At 39.5% G+C, this 25,043-nt stretch overlaps 1 protein-coding gene and 1 pseudogene across 2 annotated transcripts in view; both read right to left on the reverse strand.

The window, feature by feature from the left end:
- Positions 1–17,038, reverse strand: part of LOC137254634 (uncharacterized) — a 68,856-nt gene extending 51,818 nt beyond the window's left edge. For both annotated transcript variants that reach the window (XM_067792457.1, XM_067792456.1), the window contains exon 1: positions 16,894–17,038. In XM_067792457.1, the coding sequence (XP_067648558.1) occupies positions 16,894–16,895 (2 nt within the window). In that variant the 5' untranslated portion in view covers positions 16,896–17,038. The remainder of the gene's footprint in view (positions 1–16,893) is intronic.
- A 6,496-nt stretch (positions 17,039–23,534) lies between these two features.
- On the reverse strand, positions 23,535–24,824 carry LOC137254294 (uncharacterized; annotated as a pseudogene).
- Positions 24,825–25,043: the final 219 nt, after the last annotated feature.

Below are 25,043 nucleotides of genomic sequence, written 5' to 3' on the forward strand. Positions count from 1 at the left end.
CGAGGTGAAAAAACTGGAGAGATCAGGGAGATAGCTGTTTATTTTATTATAAAGCTCATCGATGTGTGGGCCTGGGGCTGTATCCATTATTGTGCAGTCATTGGCGTGGGATGCAATAGTGACTCCTTCTGGTGGTGAAGGTAGCTGCGATATGTAGAAGTTAAACAAAAGCGGGGATAGGACACCACCCTTCTGTACCCCTTGTTTAATTCTTCTGGTTTCAGATGTTATGTTCATGAATTGCACCGATGCTCGCAGACCAGACAGATAATTTGCGGTCTACTTTTTGAGACTTTGAGTAAGAGGGGAACCTTCCAAGTCTTGCCTTACTGATGATTGGCAAGACGCAAATTTGCAGTGAAATAGGAAAGCACCACGGCTTCAAGTAGAATGCATTACATATTGTCGGCAAAAAGCGACAGCACTTTATCGCCAAAGGCGATGAAGATTTTGTCATTGTGCTTAGTCGGTTTCGATAGGGGTTTTACGGTGGACCATAACTTACCTACACCGGCAGAGAGGTTAAGTGCTCCTCCCATTTCGCCCGCTTGTGTTCATCCACTAGCAATCTAATGCGTTGGTTTATATCCCTTATTTGGGGGTCGTCGGGGTCGTGCTGTCTTACAAGGTCACGTTCTCTCGCTAGAGTTGCGGTTTCCGCTGGAAAATGTGGCCGGATTTCTGGGATTCTTCCGGCGGGAATGAAACGAGCCGAAGCGGATTCAATGACCTTGCGGAAAGCACGCTCCCCTTGGCGAGTATCAGTCGAGATAGGGAGGGCAGCAAAGCGATTGTCTGTAAAGGATTTGTACTCATCCCACTTAAATTTTTTCAAGTTTATGAAAGCGCGGTTTTCGATGACGATGAAGTCGACTGTTCGCTCGAGCGAAATAAGTGTAGGCAGGTGGTCAGATGCCAATGTTACCCACGGCTGCCAGTTGAGGCAGTTTACCAGACCTGCGCTCACGATGGACAGATCTGGCGAACTGTGACAGTTTCCTACCATACGAGTGGGGTAGTCTCCGTTTATTGTGCAGAACCTCGTTTCTTCTATTTAATCCGCCAACATCTCACCCCTGCTGTCCGCCTGCAGGTTTGAATGCCGTAGATCATGATGGGCATTGAAATCGCCCAAGATAATGCGATGATTGCTAGTGAGTAAGGCGCTGATTTTAGGGCGGTATCCACTGGGGCAGCAGGTGGCAGGAGGGATGTAGATGTTGATGATTTCTAGGTTTGCATCTCCTGACCGGACAGATAAGCCTTGATGTTCTAAGACACTGTCCCTGTGGCCGATGTCGGGATCAAATAAATGATATTGCACAGAGTGGTGTATGATAAACGCGAGGCCACCTCCATTTCCGCTGTTGTTGTTGTTGTAGCAATGCTTCGCCCCACCTAACAGCCGCGACCGATCACAAATTGTCATCAATATCCTCTAACGAGAGTCCAAGGAAACTTGCCGTTTCAACAGGGGTGGACCATAAGGAAAGGGGTGTTAGAGGCGTTGGTTCCACATTACAATTAAAGAGATGGTTGGTTTCATGTGGGGACACATTGCAAGCGGGCATATATTTTGTATATCGGGGTTGATTCTGGATAGGTAAGAGTTTAACCTGTTACAGTATCCAGAACGAAGTTGAGCAAGAGTGACACGCGTTTCCCAGGGGAGTATGCGTTCCTCTTCCGCGAGTTTTGGATACTTTTTTCATAAAGGTCCGACGCCTGTTTATGAAGTTCACCAAGGACCTGCTTGTGTTTTTTCGCTTCATACGGCTGGGTTGTCAGGTGCCGTATTTCCTCAAAATGCTTACGGAGATGACTCCTTACGCCCCAAGGCGGTGCTGGTTCATCAATCAGATGTCTGTTGGGATGCTCAGGTTTCTGGGTATTCAACAGGAACTGTTTGGTAAGCATCTCATTTCTCTCCCTGATAGGGAGTATTCTCGGCTCATTATGCAGATGGTGTTCTGGGGACATAAGAAGACAGCCCGCGGCAATTCTGAGAGCAGTATTTTGGCAGGCCTGTAGCTTCTTCCAGTGGGTAATTTTTAGGCTTGGCAACCATATGGGTGACGCGTAGCACGTAATCGGCTGGCTAATTGCTTTGTATGTAGTCATGAGCGTTTCTTTATCTTTTCCCCAGGTACTGCCAGCGAGGGATTTGAGGATTTTGTTACGGCTCTGAATTCTCGGAACAATTGCGGCTGCGTGCTCACCAAAATGTAGATCCTGATCAAACGTCACACCCAAGATTTTGGGGTGTAGGACAGTCGGTAGCGTAGTGCCATCGACGTGGATGTTCAAAATGATCGACATTTGGGACGTCCATGTTGTAAATAAGGTCGCGGAAGATTTAGTCGGTGATAATGCCAGGTTTCGCGAGGCGAAAAAACTGGAGAGATCAGGGAGGTAGCCGTTTATTTTATTGCATAGCTCATCGATCTTTGGGCCTGGGCCTGTGGCCATTATTTTGCAGTCATCGGCGTAGGAAACGATTGTGACTCCTTCCGGTGGTGAAGGTAGCTTAGATATGTAGAAATTAAACAAAAGTGGGTATAGGACACCACCCTGTGGCACCCCTTGTTTAATTCTCCTTGGTTTTGATGTTTCGTTTCTAAATTGCACCGATGCCTGCCGACCACCCAGATAATTTGCGGTCCACTTTTTAAGACATGGGGGAAGGGTAGACCCTGATAGGTCCAGCGCTACGAGTACTGTTCTATGGTGGGGGTATTGATTTAAACCGCAATTTATCTGGGTTCTAATGGCATTTAGCGCGGTGGTAGTAAAAAAAAAAAATAGAAAAAAGTGGTAGTGGTAGTGCTATGGAGTTTTCTGAAGCCATTCTGATGAGAGGCTAGCTGCAAATTTGATTGGAAATAAGGGAGCAAAATGGCTTCAACCATCTTTGCTATTGGCGATAGGAGAGATATCGGACGATACGACTCTCCTATGTTAGCTGGTTTCCCAGGTTTTAGTAGCGGGACTGCCTTGGCCATTTTCCATTTCTCGGGTATGACAAAGGTGGAAAGAGACAGGTTGAAGACATGCGCTAAATATTTGAAACCCTCTTTCCCTAGGCTTTTAAGCATCGGCATGGCTATGCCGTCTGGCCCACTGCTTTGGATGGTTTAGCGCGACCAATGGCGTCCTCAACCTCTTTAGCGGTGATGGTGATTGGTGACGCGCTGAATTTGTGTTTATGTGCGTGTCTATTGGCTCTCCGTCTATCTTTGTCGATCGTAGGATGCATTATATATTGTCGGCAGAAAGCGCTCGCGCATTTTTGCGCATCCGACAGCACTTTGTCGCCAAAGGCGATGGAAACTTTGTCTTTGTGCTCAGTCGGATTCGATAGGGACTTTACGGTGGACCAAAGTTTACCCACACCGGTAGAGAGGTTACAACCTCTTAGGTGCTCCTCCCATTTCGCCCGCTTGTGTTCGTCCACAAGCAATCTGATGCGTTGGTTTATATCCCTTATTTGCGGGTCGCCTGGATCAAGCTGTCTTATAAGGTCACGTTCTCTCGCTAAGTTTGCGGCCTCTGCCGGGAAGTGGGGCCGGATTTCGGGAATTCTCCCGGCGGGAATGAAACGTGCCGAGGCGGATTCAATGACCTTACGGAAGGCACGCCCCCCTTGGCGGGCATCAGTCGTGATAGGGAGGGCAGCAAAGAGGTTGTCTGTAAAAGATTTATATTCTTCCCACTTTCCTTTTTTGAAGTTTATGAAAGTGCGTTTTTCGGTGACGATGAAGTCGGCGGTACGCTCGAGCGAAATAAGTATATGCAGGTGGTCGGATGCCAATGTTACCATCGGCTGCCAGTTGACGCAGTTTACGAGTTCTGCGCTCACGATTGAGATATCTGGCGAACTGTGACACCTTCCTACCATACGTATGGGGGCGTCTCCGTTTATGGTGCAGAACGTCGTTTCTTCTATTTGATCTGCCAACATCTCACCCCTACTGTCCGCCCGAAAGTTTGAGTGCCATAGATCGTGATGGGCATTGAAATCGCCCAAGATAATTGTACTTCGGCTTTCGTCGCGTATAGACGTGTTTCGTTTGCTCCGTGATTTTCTTTAAAATGTTTTCTTAAATGGATGACTTTTGTGCTAAGTGCAATAAAGCCTTTGCGAGAAATTACTCACTTGTTGTGCCATGTTCGGGTTTTTGCCAAAAAAGATTTCATAGAAACTGTTGTGATGGCCAGATTTCAGAATATGATGTGAAATTATTTAAGCTTAATCTTAACATCGTATACTTATGTCAAGGGTGTGTTAACTTGCCTGAGCGCTTTATATCTTCTTTGGACTCTATTGTTGCTTGGCAGAGGCTTGGCATAGATTTTTTAAAAGATCTGTTCAGCTCTAAATTCGAGGATTTGATGAAGGAAGTTGAGGGGTTGAAATCGCTCATCAAATCAGATAAGCAACCTCAAAACTTTAACAGTGATAACATTAACAATGCCAATGGCCTACAATTCTTACATAGTGCCGTCAGTCCATCTTGTGTTAGTGTGCGGGAGGATACAAACAACAATAACCATGGGTCTGCTGCAGCTGTGCTTTCGTCTTTGCCGTTGTCTTTTACATCTTCTGTTTACCCTATACCTACGATGTTATCACCTGTTTTTTGCAATGTCAAGGGCACTTCGCCATTTGTACAGTCAAATGTTGTGAGTGGGCAAAATACATGTTCTTTAACAGATGTTACTAAGGGTCATGCAATGTCTGTTAATAATGCTATCGTGAGCAACGTACCTACTGCCGATGGGACTGTTATTGCTTCGACTGGTGCTCAAACGTTTGCCTCTGTTGTTGCTAACAGTGTGAATACATTGGCTTCTTCAGCTGACGATGTTTATAATCGTAACAATGCTACTTATACTTCTACGAATCCTGTTAAATCAGATGCTGCTGATACTACTAATGCTAAAGCGTCAAAATCTACAAAGAAGCGCACACTTAAGGAAAAACCTGCTGCAATTGCTGTTAACCCTGATGAGTTAAATATTACTGCTAGTCGTGAGAATCCTAATTTGCTGCAATCAAGTACATCGTCGGGATTGGACATCCAACCTAGCTCACCTAATGACAATAATAATAATAACAATAACAAGAATGCCAACAACAACAACAATGTCGGTAACAACAACAATAATGTTAATAACAATCATAGGCGTTCACGGAGGCGCGTGATTGGCTCTTGTGTGTCTACTGAACTTGGGGTAGCTGCTCGTTTCAGATGGTTTCATCTTTCTTCTTTTTTACTCTCGGTCAAACCTGAGAATATTATTGAGTATGTGATTAAACATACTAATCTAAATAAGCATCAACTGCAGTGTTTCAAGCTTGCTAAGGAGTCGGAGTCGATTAGCCGTAAATATGTAAATTTTAAACTTGGTGTAGATGAATTGCACTTTGATAAAGTTATGAAGCCTGAGTTGTGGCCAGTCAATGTGACGATCAGCCACTTCCGTTTTTTTCAAAAGGTCGCAAAACTACAACAGCGGACTTAGTTCATAGTGTCAATCACATGCCATGCAAATATATCAATATCTTTTTTCAAAATGTTTCTGGCCTTAGAAGCAAGACCGAAAATGTGCGCCTATTTAGTTCTTTATTGGAGTATGATGTATTTGTCATCATTGAGACTTGGCTGAATAGTAATTTCTTAGATGCTGAATTTTTTGATCCTAAGCTTTATCATGTTTTCCGTAAGCATAGAGATGCAACAAAGACTGGCCTAAATAGAGGAGGTGGCGTGCTGATTGCCGCCCGGGTCGGTCTCCAGGCCTCGCTTATTTTTTTAACTGTTAGTGACACGCTTCTTGATCAACTTTGTGTGCGGATTCATGGCTCTCTGGGTCAACTGCTCATTTGTGCTTCATATATTCCGCCGTCCAGCCCAGAAAGTATTTATAAGGCTCATGTAAATAATATCTTAAATATTAAGCGAAGTTTAGGAGAAACGCAGCTATGTGTACTGGGGGATTTTAATTTAAGTAATGTTAGCTGGATCTCTCTTGAAAACAATCTCTATTTAACTCCTACTAATATTAACAGCTCTTATGAATCGTATCTTATTGATAATTTTGGAGGGGTTGGTTTATCTCAAATTAATAGTTTTCATAATTCTTTACATCGCACTCTTGTGCCCCTATTACCGTTTACAACTCAACTCTGGTTGAGTTGAAATTTCGCAATTTAGTATTACAGATTACAACTCAACCTGTCAAAAAAAATGTCGGTTGAGTTGTCTAGTCTAACAACTTTTTGTGGCATTACCGTTTACAACCTTGTGTTAGTGTAGTTGTCAAAGACGTCAAATTTTAACAACTGATTACTAGCAGTTGTCTCATACAATTTTGCATTTGTTTTGAAAAAAGGTAACGTTTTACAAGACGGTTTACCACCTAATTTTTAACAAAAATTTTCAAAGTTGGTATCAAAAGACACGTTTCGACCTCCGTTTTAAAAATCCGAAAACAAAAATTAAAAATTTAATTTCTGTCATATCATTTCGGTTCAATTTTGCATGTGGTTGTTGTATTTTGCCAAATTTTTTGTACACACTAATGCAGAAAGGCATTGGACCCACCCAGGGTTATTTTTACAAATCGCGGCCAAAGGCCGCCAACGTAGAAAGATATTCTGTGCAAAAAAACTGTAGATCGGGCCTCATATTTCGGACCCTCTCTGGGCCATTTTGTGGGTTTTTGTAAATATTTTGCGACAGAAATAAAATTTTTAATTTCCGCTTTCGAATCCTAAAAACGGAGATCCGAACGAGTCTTTTGATACCACCATTGATAAGAGTTAGATGGTGCACGGGCTCATAAAACGTTACCAAAAAAAAGAAAAAATTTAAATCCGGTAGTTAAATATTTTTTAACCAAGCAATAATCAACAATTTTGTTCACATTTATAGAAAAAACAACGTTTAAACGAAGGATTACATTGAATAACTTTTTGAATTTTTGGTGCGACATTCCGAAGTTGGACGAGGCTGGCCGCAGTTCGGATGCAGCCAAAATAGGTTAAATTACGCGAACGTGAGTCCCATTGATACTAATCACTACTCCTGGGCATCCTGTTTTCGAGTAAAATACAATTTTTGCTGTTTGGGGTTTAATCCACTTCGCACAAATATGCTCATCAATAATAACCAGTCCAACACCAAAATCATTTCCACAGCATATTTGATAGCTGCCATCAGCAAGGAATCTGAATGTGGCGCATAATTTGAAAATAGGGGTAAATCCTTCCCTTGAAAGCGTTTCTGGAAATAGTCCTTAATTTTGTGTAGTAATGAGTAAAATACTTCCTTTCAAATCTGCAAAATAACTTCATTTGAAGCTCATCATTTGTCACTTAAACATTTTCTTACTTGGTGCTTGGTAGTTCCAAGGGATTGGAATGATCACGCGAATGTTTTCCGTATTCGCGACATGTTAATCACCAACATTTTTGCCATTATAAAATATATTTCATATCATATAATATCTGTAATAAGAAAATCACTTTTGCAAATGCTTAAATTTTCGCCACAAATTGATCAACTGTTCATTTATCTGTCAAATCATCACTTTCTTAGGATGGCAGCACCAATTCAACTTCAACTTAAATAAGTTGTAATTCGTAATACCAAACAGGAGTTGAGTTGTCTGAAAGTTGAGTTGTTTTAATTACAACCCAACTAAGTTGAGTTGTATACCGTAATAGGGGCATTGATTTAATTTTTGTAACTAATAATATTAGTTTCGTTATCTCGGAACCTGCGTCTTCAATTTCGCCACCAAACTTCCATCACCTGCCCTTAAAGCTTGAAATTCAGTTATTTGAGTATTTCTGTATCCCTACATCAAATATGAAAACGTCGTTCAATTTTCGAAGATGTGATTTTAATCGTTTAAATTCTGCTTTACGTGGAGTTGATTGGGATGCTATGCTCGGCGAAAGTGAAGTTGGAAAGTCTTTCAATGTATTTAAAAATGAAATTAATAAGATTTGCGAAAAAAAATCGTGCCGGTATATAAAAATAAAATTTATAAATCTCCCTGGCACAATAGTGAGCTCAAACATCTAAAAAATTTGAGAAACAAGTTCTTTAAAAAATATAAGTTTACTAATCAGCGTCGATTTTATGATTTGTTTATTGTTTATAAGAAAAAATTTAACAATCTTAATAAGTCTTTATATGCTAAGTACGTCAGAAATTTTGAGGTAAACATCTAGAGCAATCCGAAGAACTTTTGGAATTACATTAACTCCATGAAGAGCGTATCTAGCATACCGAAATCAGTAAGCTACAATAATATTACTGCCAACTCTGTTATTGAGGCTGCTAATCTCTTTGCTGACTTCTTCTCGGCGAACTTTATCACAGATAATGATTTAACTGTGGAAGATACAGATAACATATACAAGTTAATTATTTTTGGGTCACTTACTCTCACTGAGACAGACTTAGTTGAGGGGATTAAAAAACTTAAAAATTCCTCCAGAACTGATGTTGACAATCTTTCAGTTATTCTATTGAAAAATTGTCCTTCGCTGGTACGACCGTTAATGATTATATTCAATAAATCATTGGCATCTGGTATTTTTATTGATGACTGGAAACAAGCATCCGTCACTCCCATTTTTAAGTCTGGCAACAAAAGTAACTGTTCTAATTACAGGCCTATTTCCAAATTGTCTACAACTTCGAAGCTTTTCGAATGTGTTGTCAATGACAAGCTTTACTTTAGTATTAAACACCTGATTTGCGCCAATCAACATGGTTTTGTCCCGGCCAGATCCACATTAACGAACCTCGCTGTTTTCTGATTGCTACGCGGCATTTAGGCGGGGTTTTCAGGTTGATACAATATACCTAGACTTCTCCAAGGCATTCGATAAAATTTCTCATAAAATTTTAATTGCGAAATTAGCTTGTTATGGGTTCCACTCTACGTTCCTACAGTGGATTAAATCTTACCTGCACAACAGAAGTAATGTTGTAAATATTGACGGCGTTTATTCGAAACCATTTTGGGCCACCTCTGGAGTGCTCCAGGGCAGTATTCTGGGCCCTTTACTATTTATCTTGTTCATTAATGACATTAGCTCTTGCTTCTCATCTACCAAATTTCTGCTTTATGCTGATGATCTCAAGATCTATTCTGAGATCAGTTGTTATAATGATGTTGTTGTTTTTCAATCTGAGATTAATAAGCTTTATATCTGGTGTGTTAAGAACCGTCTTTTCCTTAATATAAGTAAGTGCCACACTGTGACGTACGGTAAACTGCTGAGACCACTTCATACCTCCTATCATATTGCAGAAACCTTTCTTCGTACGACTCTTGAAGTTAAAGACTTGGGGTTATACTTCGACTCAAAGTTTAATTTTAACACTCACGTCAGCTTCACAATTTCTAAGGCGCTTTGAATGCTTGCTTTTGTCAGACGCCATTCCGCAAACTTCTCTGACCCCTACACACTCAAAGTTTTATATACGTCCTTTGTGCGGTCCAAACTTGAGTTTGCGGCTTTCATTTGGCGGCCCTACCACGCAGTTCACATCAACCGCCTGGAGCGGGTTCAAAAAACCTTTATGCGCTTCGCGCTTATTTCATTACATTTCTCTGAACCGATCCCGTCTTATGAATCTCGATGCCAACTAATATCCTTACTATCCCTAAACAGTCGTAGAATTCTTTTGGCATCGTTGTTCATTTTCGATCTTTTCACGGGCAAAATTGACTGCGCGCTGCTTCTTGAAAGACTATGCTTAAATACTCCCTGTAGAAACCTCCGCCACTTTGAAATCTTTTTCATAGGGCTGAGTAGAACTGTTTATAACTCAAAAGCGCCTATTAACAGAGCCCTATCAGAAATTAATTGCTTCTCAAGTGTTTTGGATATTGATTTCTCCGACTCAAAATACGCTTTTCAACTTAAAATAAAAAATTACTTAATATGTAATAATATAAATTATTTTTGCTAGTGTTCTCCATAGCTTATTATAAGCTGGTCTCTGTAATTTAGTCATAAGTTTCTGTAATAAACATTTGTTACTAGACTAAATAAATAAATAAATAAATAATGCGATTGTTGCCAGTGAGTATGGCTCTGATATTAGGGCGGTATCCACTGGGGCAACAGGTGGCAGGAGGGATGTAGATGTTGATGATTTCTAGGTTTGCATCGCCTGACTGGACAGATAGGCCTTGACGTTCTAAGACATTGTCCCTGCGGCCGATGTCGGGATCAAATATATGATATTGCACAGAGTGGTGTATGATAATCGCGGATGTATGATTTCCGCACTCGCGATCTTTTCTGTGGACATTATACCCAGAACAGGTCTGCAGAGCAGATCTAGCTGTGAGTTTAGTCTCTTGAATCGCAGCAATGCGGATGTTGTGCCGCTACATGAAATCGACTATCTCCGCAATCTTCCCAGTTAGTCCATTACAGTTTAACTGCAGAATTCTGAAGTGCATAAGGGGAGACGCCGCCACTCTGGGGGTAAGTGACGGGTGACTACGCCTGGGTTGTGGAAGGCCAGGACGCAATTGCTGTTGTGGCCCTGGGACTGGGCGTCCTTGGGCAAGCATTGGGGTACCCGGATGATTTGGGTTTGCGACCTGGCAACATGGCGCGATGAAACCCGGCGGGGGGTTGCCGTCGCGGAGACCAGAACATCTAGGAAAGTGGCACCACCCAAGGCAGGAGCTGCAGATGTCCTAAACATATATATTCTGTGCTGGCAAACGGTGCAAACGGAGGCAGGGACTAAGAGTCTGTTGTTTCCCTGACCTACACGGTTGCTGCCGGAAAAGAGGGGGGGGGGGGGGGGGGGGGGGGCAGGGGCTGATGCTCAGCATTGCTACCGACTCTACTACGAAGGTAGTAGTTAAGTGTGGTAGCAGCTGTTTGAGTTGTTGGCGCCGTAGGGCGCGAGCAGCAGCGGGTACTTGTTGTGGCTTGCTGAGCGTGAACAGCAAGGAGCCACAAAAGATTTATAAAGGTTACGTGGACGTCGGGTTTTGGGGTCAAGCCCAGAACAACCTGTCCGATGCAACCATCCCTTACACGAGACACACTGAACAGAGTATGACCGTCCTAAAAAGATTATTTTCCGGTAGATGCAGCAAAACAATTTCTCAGGACCGGGGTCAGGAGACGGACCCGGATTGGATTCGATGCCTTCCCGGAGTAAGAGAATATGGAGCACTCCTTCTGCAAGGAGCTGCTGGGAGGATGACAATTTGTGGGAGGGACGCAACAAATTAAATGGGGTCACACTGAAATGACAGTCCTTGGTCGGAAAAAATCCCGAGACGCTCCGACTCCATTTCCGCTCTCGCAATCTTTTCTGTGGACATTATACCTAGAACAAGTCTGCAGAGCAGATCTTGCTGTGAGTTTTGTCTCTTGAATCGCCGCAATGCGGATGTTGTGCCGCTTCATGAAATCGACTATCTCCGTGATCTTCCCAGTTAATCCATTACAGTTTAACTGCAGAATTCCGAAGTGCAACGGGGGAGACGTCGTCACTCTCGGAGTAAGTGACGGATGACTACGCCTGGATTGTGAAAGGCCAGGGGGCCTACTCTGTATTGCGATGCGAAAGGCAGTGCGATGCGAAAATAAATTGCGATGCGAAAGGTAATTGGAACTCTGTAGCGCTATCGCATCGCTAACAATGTCGCTTTTTTATTTTTCGCTAATTTTTTGCTTGAGTATGCATCACTGACCAAACTCAAAGAAAGAGAACAAAAGAAACAAGTCGATTACAATTTCGGCAAACGATTAATTTTTGTTGAACAAATTAAAAAAAGGATTCTGTAGCATTATGGAACGATTTAAATAAAGAAAGGATTGATTTAAAATAAGAAATCCTCACAGTTCAGAAATTGAACTGGAAGAAGTGAACGTGATAAATAGAGAAAACGTGGAAAATCATAGAATGGGAAATATTGCTAGCTGTATCAGAGAACAAATAAAAAATGACATGATTTCAAATAGAAATGCTTTATAAAAAAGTGGTTTCGATTTAATTGTTATTTATTTATGTATTTTAAGTCCACTAGGATTACAAATTGTTGCTTTTGTATTTGTTTTGTTTTTTGAGTTGTCCTATATATTTTTAAATGAATATAAAGATATGAATTTATAAAATCATCAATTAATACTTACATATTTGAACAATGCGAATGCCTATTACTTGCAGCAAGAAAAATGCGAAAATGAATGCTGTTTGACATTCGCTTTCGCTTTACAGAGTGCCGGCAATGCGAAAAGGGAGAAAAATTGCGAATGGGCAAAATGTGAATGCGAAAGTCAAAATATACATGCGAATGTCAAGATACAGAGTACCGATTTTGCGATTCCGCGTATTTTTTCTTTCGCATCGCAATACAGAGTAGGCCCCCAGGACGCAACTGCTCTTGTGGCCCTGAGACTGGACGTCCTTGGGTAAGCATTGGGTTACCCAGTGTGTTTGCGTTTGCGGCCTGGCAACATGGCGATGGCGCTAAGGCGCCTGAGACTGGACGTCCTTGGGTAAGCATTGGGTTACCCAGTGTGTTTGCGTTTGCGGCCTGGCAACATAGCGATGGCGCTAAGGCGCAGACTACGGGACGTCCTAGGGCGTGAACAGCAAGGAGCCACAAAATTCCAGCGGGTTAGGGGATCAGAATGTACCCGCGGTAGGTATGCCTGTCGTAAGAGGCGACTAAAATACCAGATTGAAGGGGCTGTGTAACGCGACCCTTCAGGTTGCCAGCGCAATATATAACTTCTCCAAACCCAATTGTCAACCTCACCTATCCGCGGCGAATCCTGTTTCACTAACAGACGAGGCTCTGGCGACCCCAAGCTCCTCATGGAACCTGGGGGTGGGGAGGGAGGGAATGGCCTGAAGGTTTAATGTGGCCACATAAATCGTTCCCGAGATGGTAGGGCTAGCACCTTAATGGTGCTGATATCGGAGCGTACCGGATCTGTATCCGGCAAAGGACCATCATATCGGTAACACTCCCCAAAGCTTTCGGGAAGCAACCTTATCGCTACAACAACAACAACAACAGCCACAAAAGATTTATAGAAGTTACGTGGACGTCTGGTTTTGGGATCTAGCCCAGAACAACCTGTCCGATCCCTTACACGAGACACACCGACAAGAGTATGACCGTCCTAAAAAGATTATTTTCCGGCAGATGCAGCAAAACCCTTTCTCAGGACCAGGGTCAGGAGACAGATTGGGTTCGATAGCTTCCCGGAGCAAGAGAATATGGAGCAGTCCCGCTGCAAGGAGCTGCTGGGAGGATGACAATTTGTGGGAGGGACGCAACATATTAAATGCGGTTACACTGAAATGGCAGTCCTTGGTCGGGAAAAATCCCGAGTCGCTTCGGTACATAGAACCGACGACCTTGGGAAGCGCTTTCGGTTAGGTCGAACTGGACGGTCAATAAGGACCTCATATGGATTAATGTGATACGGATTTTGAATATGTGTCCCTATTTTCTTTTGAGACGGCAGAGAAGCAAAGAGAGCAGCGTCGAGCACCTTACGATTTCTAATTTTGTCAGCGAGTAACTCATCGATTCCTGTAGGAAAAACATAAGTAATTTGGTAAGAAAGTCAAAAAATTGTCAAAAATTGAAATCTTTTCCAATTTTTGGGAACCAAATCGTGGTCATCGCAAATGTCTTTAGCTTCAGGCGAGACCGATTACAAACTTTCATCAATATCCCTAGACGGGAGACCAAGGAAACATTCAGTTTCAGCAGGGGTGGACCAGAGTGAGAGGGGTGGACCAGAGTGAGAGGGGTGGACCAGAGTGAGAGGGGTGTTAGAGGCGTTGGTTCCACATGGCAATTAAAGAGATGGTTTGTGTCATGTGGTGACACACTGCAAGCAGGACATACATTATGTATGTCGAGGTTGATTCTGGTTAGGTAAGAGTTTGACCCGTTACAGAATCCAGATCGCAATTGAGCTAGAGTGACGCGCGTCTCCCTTGGGAGAATGAGTTCCACTTCTGCGAGTTCTGGGTATTTTTCTTTAAGGACTGGGTTAACCGGGCAATTCCTGGCATAGAGGTCCAACACCTTTTTATCACTGAGAACCTGTTTGTGTTCGTTTTTTTCCTTCACACGGCTCTGTTCTCAGGTTCCGTATTTCCTCATAATTCTTGGGGGATGACTTCTTAAGCCTCTGGGTATTCCTCTCCCTAATGGGGAGTACTCTCGCCCCATTGTGTAGGTGGTGCTCTTGGGACATGTTGTTGTTGTTGTAAGTGGTAATAAGCGTTTCTTTGTCTTTACCCAAAGTGCTGCCTGCAAGAGAATTTAGAATTTTATTACGGCCTTGCATTTTAGGTGCAATTATGATTGCATGCTCGCCAAAATGTAAATCCTGATCGAACGTCACACCAAGAATTTTTGGGTGTAAGATTGGGTAAGGATTGGGTTCGATACCTTCCCGGAGCAGGAGTATGGCGCAGTCCCGCTGCGAGGAGCTGCTGGGAGGATGACAATTTGTGGGAGGGACACAACAAATTAAATGATGTCCATGATTATCAAACGAGAAATAGAAACAATTTTCATTTGCCAGCTGTAAGATCGGAATTGGACAAAAAAAGATATATTACGATGGAATAAGAGAATACAACGAGCTACCAAAATATAAAACAATGTCGCAATATCAATCAATTTAAGAAATTATTGTTCAACTATTGCAAAACAATGCCTTTTAGATAATTTAATGATATAAAAACAAAAATCAATTAGCAATAACATAAAGAGATCTCATAGATGTAATTTTAGAAATTTAGGAAAGTAAGTCTACACTCCATTGATTCAATCTTTTTACAGCTCTGCAGGTGATCCACACTGTTTTCTATAATAGCTGTGCTTTTTTACATCTACATATACGCTTAACCTTTATATGGACTGCGTTAAACTTAATCTACACTTCTGAAATTTGCTGCACAGAAATTAGTACTCCCTAATTTTCAATACGCATTATGCAACTGAAATATGTGTCCATGTTTCACCTCAATACTAACTCTACGTTTTACATCTACAAATGGTGTGCGTCCAGTATTCACCGCAACCGATTCAATATGGCCAAGAGAGGTGTGTATCCGCTTTACGGTACGAAAAACCGAAAAATCAACCCGGGTGCCTCCGAAACCGGGGTGGGATCCATAGTATTTTTGCACAGAACACCTTTTTGGGTTTTACGGAGATATTTGCAATCAAAATTGAAAATTTTCATGTGGTTGTTGTAATTTTGATGATATTGCCGTACCCACAAGAAAAACTGGGGCTAAGTGTTTTGCGCGGATATAGATTTGGTGTCCAAACCGGTGTTGGACCCACCCAGCGTTTTTTATAAGCGCGGCCGAAGGCCGCCAATGTAGAAAGGTGTTCTGTGCAAAAAACTATGGATCCCACCCCCGGCATCGGAGCGCTCCGTACCCATTTTTCAGCTTTTTGGAAATATCTTTTGACAGAAATAAAGTTTGGAATTTCCGCTTTCGGATTCGTGGTCCTGGGATCAAAACGCGTCTTTTGACACCTCTCCCGATATTTTTGGACGAGTTTGAGCAGTTTTGAGCTAAAGTAAAGAATTACAAAATTTGTTTCAGTGCACATTACAACAACCACATGAAAATTGCCATAGGTAATAGTGCAGTTTACGGTACCCACCCAAATTTGGGCCAAAATTTTCGAGTGGGGTATCAAAAGACGCGTATTCACGTCTAGATCAAGAATCCGAAAGCGGAAGTTAACCGTTGGTGATTGGTAAGTTGGCGATTTTAATGTGGCGGTAGCCACGGTTATACCACACACCCGGTCTTGGCATGGCGTAGCCCAGGGTTATTTTTTATAAGCGCGGCCGATGGCCGCCGACGCAGAAAGGTGTTCTGCGCAAAAATACTATGGATCTCACCCCCGGTTTCGGAGGGACCCGCGGGTCTTTTTTCGGTTTTTCGTTAATAACTTTTGAACGGGTAACAAAAGTTAACTTCTGCTTTCGGATTCTTGATCTAGACGTGAATACGCGTCTTTTGATACCCCACTCGAAAAGTTTGGCCCAAATTTGGGTGGGTACCCTAAACTGCACTATTACCCAACTCCAAATATCTCCGGACAGAGAAAAAATTTTTCTTTTCCGCCTTCGGATTATTGTTCTCGAGATTAATACGCGTCTTTTGATACCTCACTCGAAAATCTTGGTCCAAATTTCGGTGGGTACCGTAAACTGCACTACTACCATTGCCATATTCAACTGCAAATATCTCCGGACAGAGATACAATTTTTCTTTTCTGCCTTCGGATTATTGTTATCGAGGTCAATACGCGTTTATTGACACCTCTCTCGACCCGTGTTCAAGACTTTACCCGTTGTTGTAATCAAGGAAAGAACCTTAAGCGAACGCAACATATCGCTTTTTTACCAAAACGATGCGTATTCTTGAGTTATTGTCTTTTGATATCACCTTTGACACAAAAATGTTATACTAAATTACGTGGCGCAGCAGTAGAAGTGAACATAACCTCTTAAACATCAGCAGTCCTTTATCATTTACAAAAGCCTGTTTATCCCCTATATATGTAACTCCTTATACTTCATAAATGTGCATTTTAAAGTAGTTTAAGCCAGTCTACGCAAATTTTCAAAAAAATAATGCTGCAGGTTTATACAAACGCCATATTGTCGATAAATTTTCCAAACATTCCCATACAAGTCAAACCACCGATGCGGTGCAAGCTTTTTATATACAGCCCATTTAACTCGAAATAAAGTTGCAATCCAATTTATACAAAATTTTCTAAAACAAAAAGGTGTTATCTCGCAATGATCTTTGAACTTACATGCTTTTAAAGTTTAGATGGTTGTATAAGCGGAAGAGTAGCAAATTTACTTTCCAGCGAAAGTTCTTTTGGTTTTTGTACGAAGTGTTGATTACCGAAAATCGTTATCTACAGATGTGTATACACCAGCGAATACAAATATGTATCGATTAACAATATTGTCACGGATATTAGCATCACTAAATTATCCCATCACTAAGGCGATACTAAGGCCATGCCAAGCAGTATTTACCCCTACAAGAATACTGACTATCATATGACTATCATCTGATTGTCAGCAATGTCAACCTAACGATCAGCGTCTCATACAAACTTTCTATCACAAACTTAAGGGGACTTGCGCAAATGTGATGTAAACAACTGTGTACGTGTGAGTTTGTGTCTCCTTCTTATACACCAACATGGCCTACTGATTAAGTATATAGCCGTACTGCTCACTCTCATTCATTTTCCTGGATCAGTGCTGACACTCTAACTATCAAAAAGTGTCATAAATGATAGTTTACTGTAGATATCAGGTTTGACTGTTATACTATCATAAATGACCATTGATATATTCCGCCAAAAATGAAACAATGATTTTTGCTTTTTATTTACTTTATTTCATTACGTTTTTAATTTTGTACGTGATAAAAGCATACGTGTTTCTTATTTGTTTAAAATAAATAGTTTTATAAGAATTCGAGTTCAGAATGTTCAATTTAAATTCAGAAAATAACAAAACATCAGAAGAGCGCTTTCCTCATGCGGAAACACATTTAAAAATGAATCACCATTAACCACTATTATTTTTCGCGTATCAATTTTTTGAGTGCGCCCCATACATTCCGACAGCTTTTGGTATTTTTTAATATTATTTTCGATTTTTTTTCTTTTAGCATGGAGCTTTGAAATGCTATCTTTTTTATTTTTTAAACTTATTTTTTATATGGTTTTCGTCGGTTGAAAATGGCGGAATTTAAAAAATAACAAAACAACCGTGATAATCATTTGATTGTCATATGACAGTCACTAGTGACAACATGATTAAGTCGGATAAACTGTTCTCGCATACATAAAATTCCGTTGAGAATTATGTATCTGTCTCACATGCATAATGGTATCTGCTGTATGTTCTTTTGTTCTGTACCAGGTGTCCGAAGATTTCCCAGTTTGAGTCCTTTTTCATGATTATAGGCTGTCGTTGGGAACATGCTGACATGCGTGAGCGAACAAAGGAACAGACATAAATTTGAGTATCAATGTTTACGTCATCGCAGGATCAGCATTGTCAATTACAAGTTTGAGTGTATTAGTAAAACTATTAGCGTTTCTTGTAGGGATTGTCAATTACAAGTTTGAGTGTATTAGTAAACCTATCAGCGTTTCTTGTAGGGACGTTAATAATTAAACCAAGTATACACATATATAAGGCAGCCCAGAGAGATATCACACACAGATGCATTTACTTATATGCCTATGTGCGCAAACTACAAACATTCACATCAATAATTCAATCTTTATGTATCTACATAAACGAATAAATAATTGCGTCTACACATATGTACGTATACGAGCAGCGGAGCGGCAATGCACAAACACGTGCATATATCTTATCTGAGTTGTCACAAGAGAGAGCAATAATTTGTGCACGTAGTTGTGGCTGGCGATTTTGTAGCCGAAACAACTAGTAAGTTCTGGAAATCGAAGAGCCTAGAAGTATGCAGCGTAAACTATAAAAGCGGGGCAAGCGAGTAAGAAGGAATTCAGTTTGATTTGAGTTGTCGAGCAGTTTGATTAAGGCGATATCTAGCGAGCAATAGCAGTGTTATTTTGAATAGTAGAGTTTCATTGAGCTATCAATCAGTGTGGTTATTAAGCAAGCTATTCGTTGCACAGTTTGTTAAGCTTGAAACACAATGCCCTGACGCCGCGAAATAAACGCGACGAACATCGCCTTGTCAAAAATAGAATCCCCATAATTACATGAAGGTGAACACAATGAACGCCAAGAGCGGAATTTACGCGACGTCATTTTGCGACGATAGATTTAATTCTATCGTCGCCGCCGGGCGATGACGACAATTTATGCCAAAGGTGACCATATTAATTTTTTGCTTCAACGCTCACGTTAAATTTAAACTAAAAATACATTTATCTCGTTCTTTAAAAAGCACAAACATACATTTCCAAACTCTGGATTAGAATAAATTAATTTGCATGATTATAATAAAGTTTTTCAGTGAGTTCTTTGTGTGAAGTCATTAGTTCCTTTTTCTCTCTTCCTTTGCCTTTCATATGGTCACCCTTAGTATAGTCAAATCAGCTGTTTGTGTAAAATTATTTTGTGAAAATTTTGTATGCAAATTGAAAATTGAGAAAAATTCGCGATTAAAATGGATATAAGTGAATATATCATAGAACAAGTTAAGGAAAACGATTGTTTATATAATCTTGGTTCTTCAGATTATAAAAATTTAAATAAAAAGCAGTCGATATTTGAAAATATTGGCATAGCATTGAACTTGGATGGTAAGTATTTATATGTTTGGATGTGGGTTCTTCTCATATGTTTAAGTATCCTTTTTAGGAGAAACATGTCGTAAAAAGTGGAAAAGTCTGCGGGACACTTATAAAAGGCGTAAGCGCTGTGCGCTATCTCCTTCCGGGAGCACCGCAGGAAGTGCTACAAAAAGTTGGAAATACATGAATGCAATGCAGTTTTTAGACGACTAAAGATGCGTTAGAATTACCACAATATTTGGTACAGTGATACTCATATGTAATATAGTGTGATCGGGACTGGGATGTATATAATAGAAAATAGATTAATTTAGATTATCAATCATATATTTTTTTCTTTTTAGAACTGTTGGAAATTGTGATCCTGGCATGATTAACGAACATACTGATGTATATGAAAAGTCAACAGATTGCTCAAACTCTTCAAATCGTGAACCACTTATATACGAATCGCAAATAAGCGAAAATTCGACAGATTGTTCCAATTCTCCAAATGCAATTATGGATGCTACTTTCGAACCGTATATAGTATACGAACCAAAGTTAGTTGACGAGAATTCCAAACCTTCAAATGATAAAGCAGCTAGAAGCTATGTCTCTCAGAATAAGAACCGGAAGTTAAAAAAGCAAGCAGATGCCGAAGTTACTTCAGTTTTCAAGGATGTGCTAAAAGAATGCGCAAAAACAATTCAAGACTTAGGTTGTGCCCCTGAGCAAGAAAAAATACGAGATTCAATATCGCTTTTGTTTGAAAGCTTGGCGAAAACAATTTCCAGTGCCAACTTATCACAGAATAATGTGCGCAATATTGAAAGGAAAGTTGTTGCTTTAGTTTATGAAGAACTAGGAAAAACAAGTGTTCAATGATTTCACGTCTTTAGCTGATAGGTAAACAGTCGTAAGTCCAAAAAATATATTTTGAGAAATGAGAAAAACAAGTACCTCAATGACAATGACAATGGCAATACATCGTAGAGTTCGAAGTGTAGGCAACCAACAATATCTGAGCTAAGATCTTTTGCCAGAAGGTCAAGAAGCCATAATAAAATTGAAAAATGGTACTAATTCCATTTGGACTAAAAGTGGAGTTGCGACTGCTTACCTCTCATGACAGACATATCGTTAGCTTAATGCACAAAGGACCTAACCAACATATTTGAAATTTGTACGAGTAGCGAATCACATTTTTTTTTCGCGTTCACAAAACACAGGATGGCATTTCAAAAGTGGCTATGGTTCTAACCCTATAAACTTTTTATTAATACACATACACTTTTTCTGACGCAGTTAACCCATAGTAATTTTATTATTCGTAGTTCAGGTTTTATTTCGTTTCATAAAGCAATTACGTAACTTATCAAAAAATACTACAAAACTTCTAATTTGTACATGGGTCCTTTTATGATAAAAATGTATTTTGTGTTTGTATGTATAGCCGATCTATAACTTTGGAGCGTTTTATCAGGGAAATCCTGAAACGTTTGTTACTTTCGCTATTGCTTTGCTAGTTTGGAAGTATGCCATAATTTTTCTGAGGGATAACAGCTCCTGTACAAAAATTATGAATAGTTGCATAGATTAAAATATAAGTTTGGAAATTAATTAGACATATTTCGCTAAACTTGCATGGAGTGAATTTACTGCGCTAAAGTAAGATGGCTGAATTATGTAAGCAGCTACAATAGACCGTTGTGAGAAAAAAATTCATTTTTGCCATAAAAGTAGATGCAAATCAAAACTGGACGTATTAATTGACAGTTTTATGTTACTTCGAGTAATGAAATTTTACTACTTGATGGTAAATGTGTGTGTGTGTATTGTAAAGACATACAGGAGCGAACAGAAAGGTAGCAGTGGCAATCAAATTAAATTCGCCAATTAAATTCTTTTTTTTTTTCGATATTTGAAGAAAAAGCTTCAATGAATTTTGTTGCTAAAACTATGCAAACCACATTCGCAAAAAAGTTTACGAAAAATTCGAAAATTCGAGAGAATTTTACAAAAATTTCAAAGCTTTTATTAGAGTTCCCTGAATCTCTTTGAGTATGCAGCCTTCTAGTCCTATCAATTTTAGTCTAACAAAATTATAGGTCTCTCAGAATTCGGATTGATTTTCGAAACTTTTTTCCCGACACGCATTTGGATATAAAAAAGTAATTGTTTCACGTTTTGTATAGAGGAAAATCTAAAACACCCTTCGAGAGACCTATAACTTTGTTAGACTAAAATTGATTGCACAACAAGGAGGCATATTTAAAGAAATTCAGAGAACTCTAATAAAAGCTTTGAAATTTTTGTAAAATTCTCTCGAATTTTCGAATTTTTCGTAAACTTTGTTGCGAATGGTTTGCATAGTTTTAGCAACAAAATTCATTGAAGCTTTTTCTTCAAATATCGAAAAAAGGGATTTAATTGGCGAATTTAATTTGATTGCCACTGCTATTTTTCTGTTCGCTGCTGTTAATAGAGAATACTTATTTAAATTAACTTATTACATACTAAAAATATTACATTTGGAATGATTGAATGATATAATGAATTATGCTGCATACTTTTATATACTTTTTATAGAGATTTTTAAAAACATTTAAATTACCATATTTCATACTAAATATTACATTTTGAATGATTGAATGATAAAATGAATTATACTGCGTACTAAATTTTCAAAACCATTTGGAAAGTTTCATTAAGAATTTTAAAAACATATCGAATTTTCAAGCATATTTTTCGATTTTTCATAGACATAGTTTTCGTTATATAATTCATAAAATTTCTTTTTAATCAATGGATATAAAATACAAAAATATGTGTTAAAATTTGCAAACTATTCTTGCTGTTATTACTAGCAGATGTATCTAGTCGATGTCTTTGCAAAATCACCTATCGACCAATTGCAATTCCGCCTCTCTCGCGGTACTGAAACTTAACAGGGGAGAAGTGAAACTTATTGCAGACCACTTTTTTCTTTTGAGGTTTTTGCTATGATAATAAAGTAATCCTTTTTCTAAATACCTAATAGCATTTAGTTCATGTGAATTTCAATATGCCTGCGGTTTTCCCCTAAGCTCGCTTATTTTAACAAAAGGAGCTTATATTCAATTTTGAAATAAAAACTTAATTTAACCGTTATTTTAAACAATTAGTACTCAAATATCAAATTAATGTTTTTTTGGATCGAGTTAGATGTCTGGAGCTCTGGGTTATCAAATCTCACCTTTGCGAATTGGACGGTTTTGCAAAACATCGACGATCTATGAATGCGATAAGAATGAGTAATCTCAGTACAAATAAAAGATAATTATTTAACATTATCTCTACAAAATTTTAAGGCTAATATAGCAACGTAAATAAATACTTATAATAAATTAGAATGTGTGTGTTTCTTTCTAAATTGAGGAAAACCGTTTATTGGCTGGGTACATAACAAGGCTAAATATTATTTCGGAAAAAGCACCAAATGACACCTTATGTGGAAAAATATAGTCTTGAATATTCACTCGATTAGTTAATAAAGGATTTTCCGTACAAATTTCCAATTATAAGAATTTTATTAGCCATTCAGGCCCTCTTGAGAAGTAGGTGGCACCCTCCGAAAACGCTAATATTATTATTTTTTAGCTCCCGTTGGCAGTGAAGTCCAATAATTGGTACATATCGACAGGTGGCAACAAATAGGAGATTTGTATAGGGACTAAATAAGAGTGGAACTCTAAAACATATCAGTAAAAAGACGAAAACAAGTTTCGTAAAAAGAGAGACGGCTCATTCAAACTTAATACAAAAGCTGTAGGATAAGAGGACATTTTACTGCATTTAAATTTTTCCAACCCTAGTTTACCGTATATTTTAAAGCTTCACTTTTAATATTATAAGATTTGGTAAAATAAAAAAAGTAGCTACATATGTCCGCATTGGTATTTTAAGGTACGTTTGCCGATTTCACACAGATCGCATTGGCCTTTCTAGTAAGTATTCCGCTAGTTCCTCTCTCAAACTAAATGCTTCATTTGTTGATCGATTGGAATGAGCAATTCGAATAGATGTCATTCTTGTTGAAAGTTGTCCACAATCGAAATTCCCATTTTCATCACTGCTGGCTCTGTTCGGATCGAAGTCTCCACTACTACTGTCAAGCATTAAATAATTGCTAAAACAATTTTGCCCACATTTTATGGAGCAGCGTGAATCGTTGTATGAAGAACTCTCCATCTATTTGCTAATATACCAAAGGTGTTTTCAATGTGCACTCGTACGGAGGATAACCTTTTGTTATAATTTCGTTTGGCGGGTGACAAATTTTGACCAGGGTAAGGGCGCATGAGATTAGGCTTCAGAGGAAATGCGCTGTCACCGAAGAAAAAATATGGAAATATTTGGTCCGTACCTAAATAAAATATGGCATCAATTAACTGAAACCTTATTTGTTATAAACATTTTACCTGGAAGGTTATCTGGGGGAGGAATTTCCAGGTCGTTTCTTAGAATCATGTTACCAAATACGCTTCGTGCCAAAATTCCCCCATCGCTTTGGCTTCCCAACGCACCAACGTCTACAAATGAAAACGTATAGCTATCATCGCATATTGCCATCAGAACTACACTGAATGTCTTTTTGTAATTAAAAAAGAGTGAACCACTACGTTTGGGGCAAACTACTTTCACATGTTTGCCGTCCACCGCGCCGAGACAATGTGGCATTCCAGTTTTTGCATAGGACCTGTCCAAAATATAAATAATATATGAGTATATATAGTTACTAAATACCATACTTCAATTGAAGCAAACCTGTCTGCAATATTTTTCAATTCGGTTTGATTTGGTTGGGCAAGGTAAATTTCGCGTAGTCCATGCCAAATTGCATCGCATGTCTCGTATATTATTTTCCTAACTGTAGAAACACCCAACTTATATGACCAAGCTTAATACTGTGGATTACAGCCTTGTGCCAAGAACCTGTTGAAACTCCATTTTTACACAGATATGTAGTTTATAAAATTACTTACATCAAAGTGATACCCAAACGGATTTCTTCACTTATTGGTTCTCTTATGGAAAAACGTTGAACTCGCTCTCGTAAAAAATTCAGTAGCGCATTAAACTTTGCAACATTCATACGTGTTGCCTTGAAGAAATGTTCTTCATCTGAGAGTTTCAACTGTGCGAAGGAAGTTTCGTGGAAGCTCAGAGCCTTCCTTGTACGATTAACTGGCCGCACCCACCATCGCCGCTTCAACTGCTGGCACACCTCGCGATATATATTCACCATTACAAAAATGATGTTTATAATTTTAAAAATTTTCAACAAACGCCCTCTGTTTCTCATTTATTGTATATACTGCTAATGCTGACTTTAAATTGAATTCATTTCCCACAAGAAATGGTCACTAATATAAGAAATTATTTTCCATTGAAGAAATGACAGAAAATGTCAGAAAATATCGCCGCCGCTGTCTATTGTGTTTAACTGGACGAAATATCTGAGCATAAATTTGAAAAATGTCATCGCCCGACGCGGCGTATATCGTCATCGCTCGGCATTGTGTTACAGCTTTATTGTGAAGTACTTTAATAAAGGCCATTTTACATTATTACAAATTGGAGTTATTTATTCAACAATTTAGTGATTCGAACTTAGCAGAGGATTG

This window comes from Eurosta solidaginis, chromosome 5 (assembly GCF_040869045.1).
Source record: "Eurosta solidaginis isolate ZX-2024a chromosome 5, ASM4086904v1, whole genome shotgun sequence".
In the NCBI taxonomy this organism is placed as follows: Eukaryota; Metazoa; Arthropoda; class Insecta; order Diptera; family Tephritidae; genus Eurosta; species Eurosta solidaginis.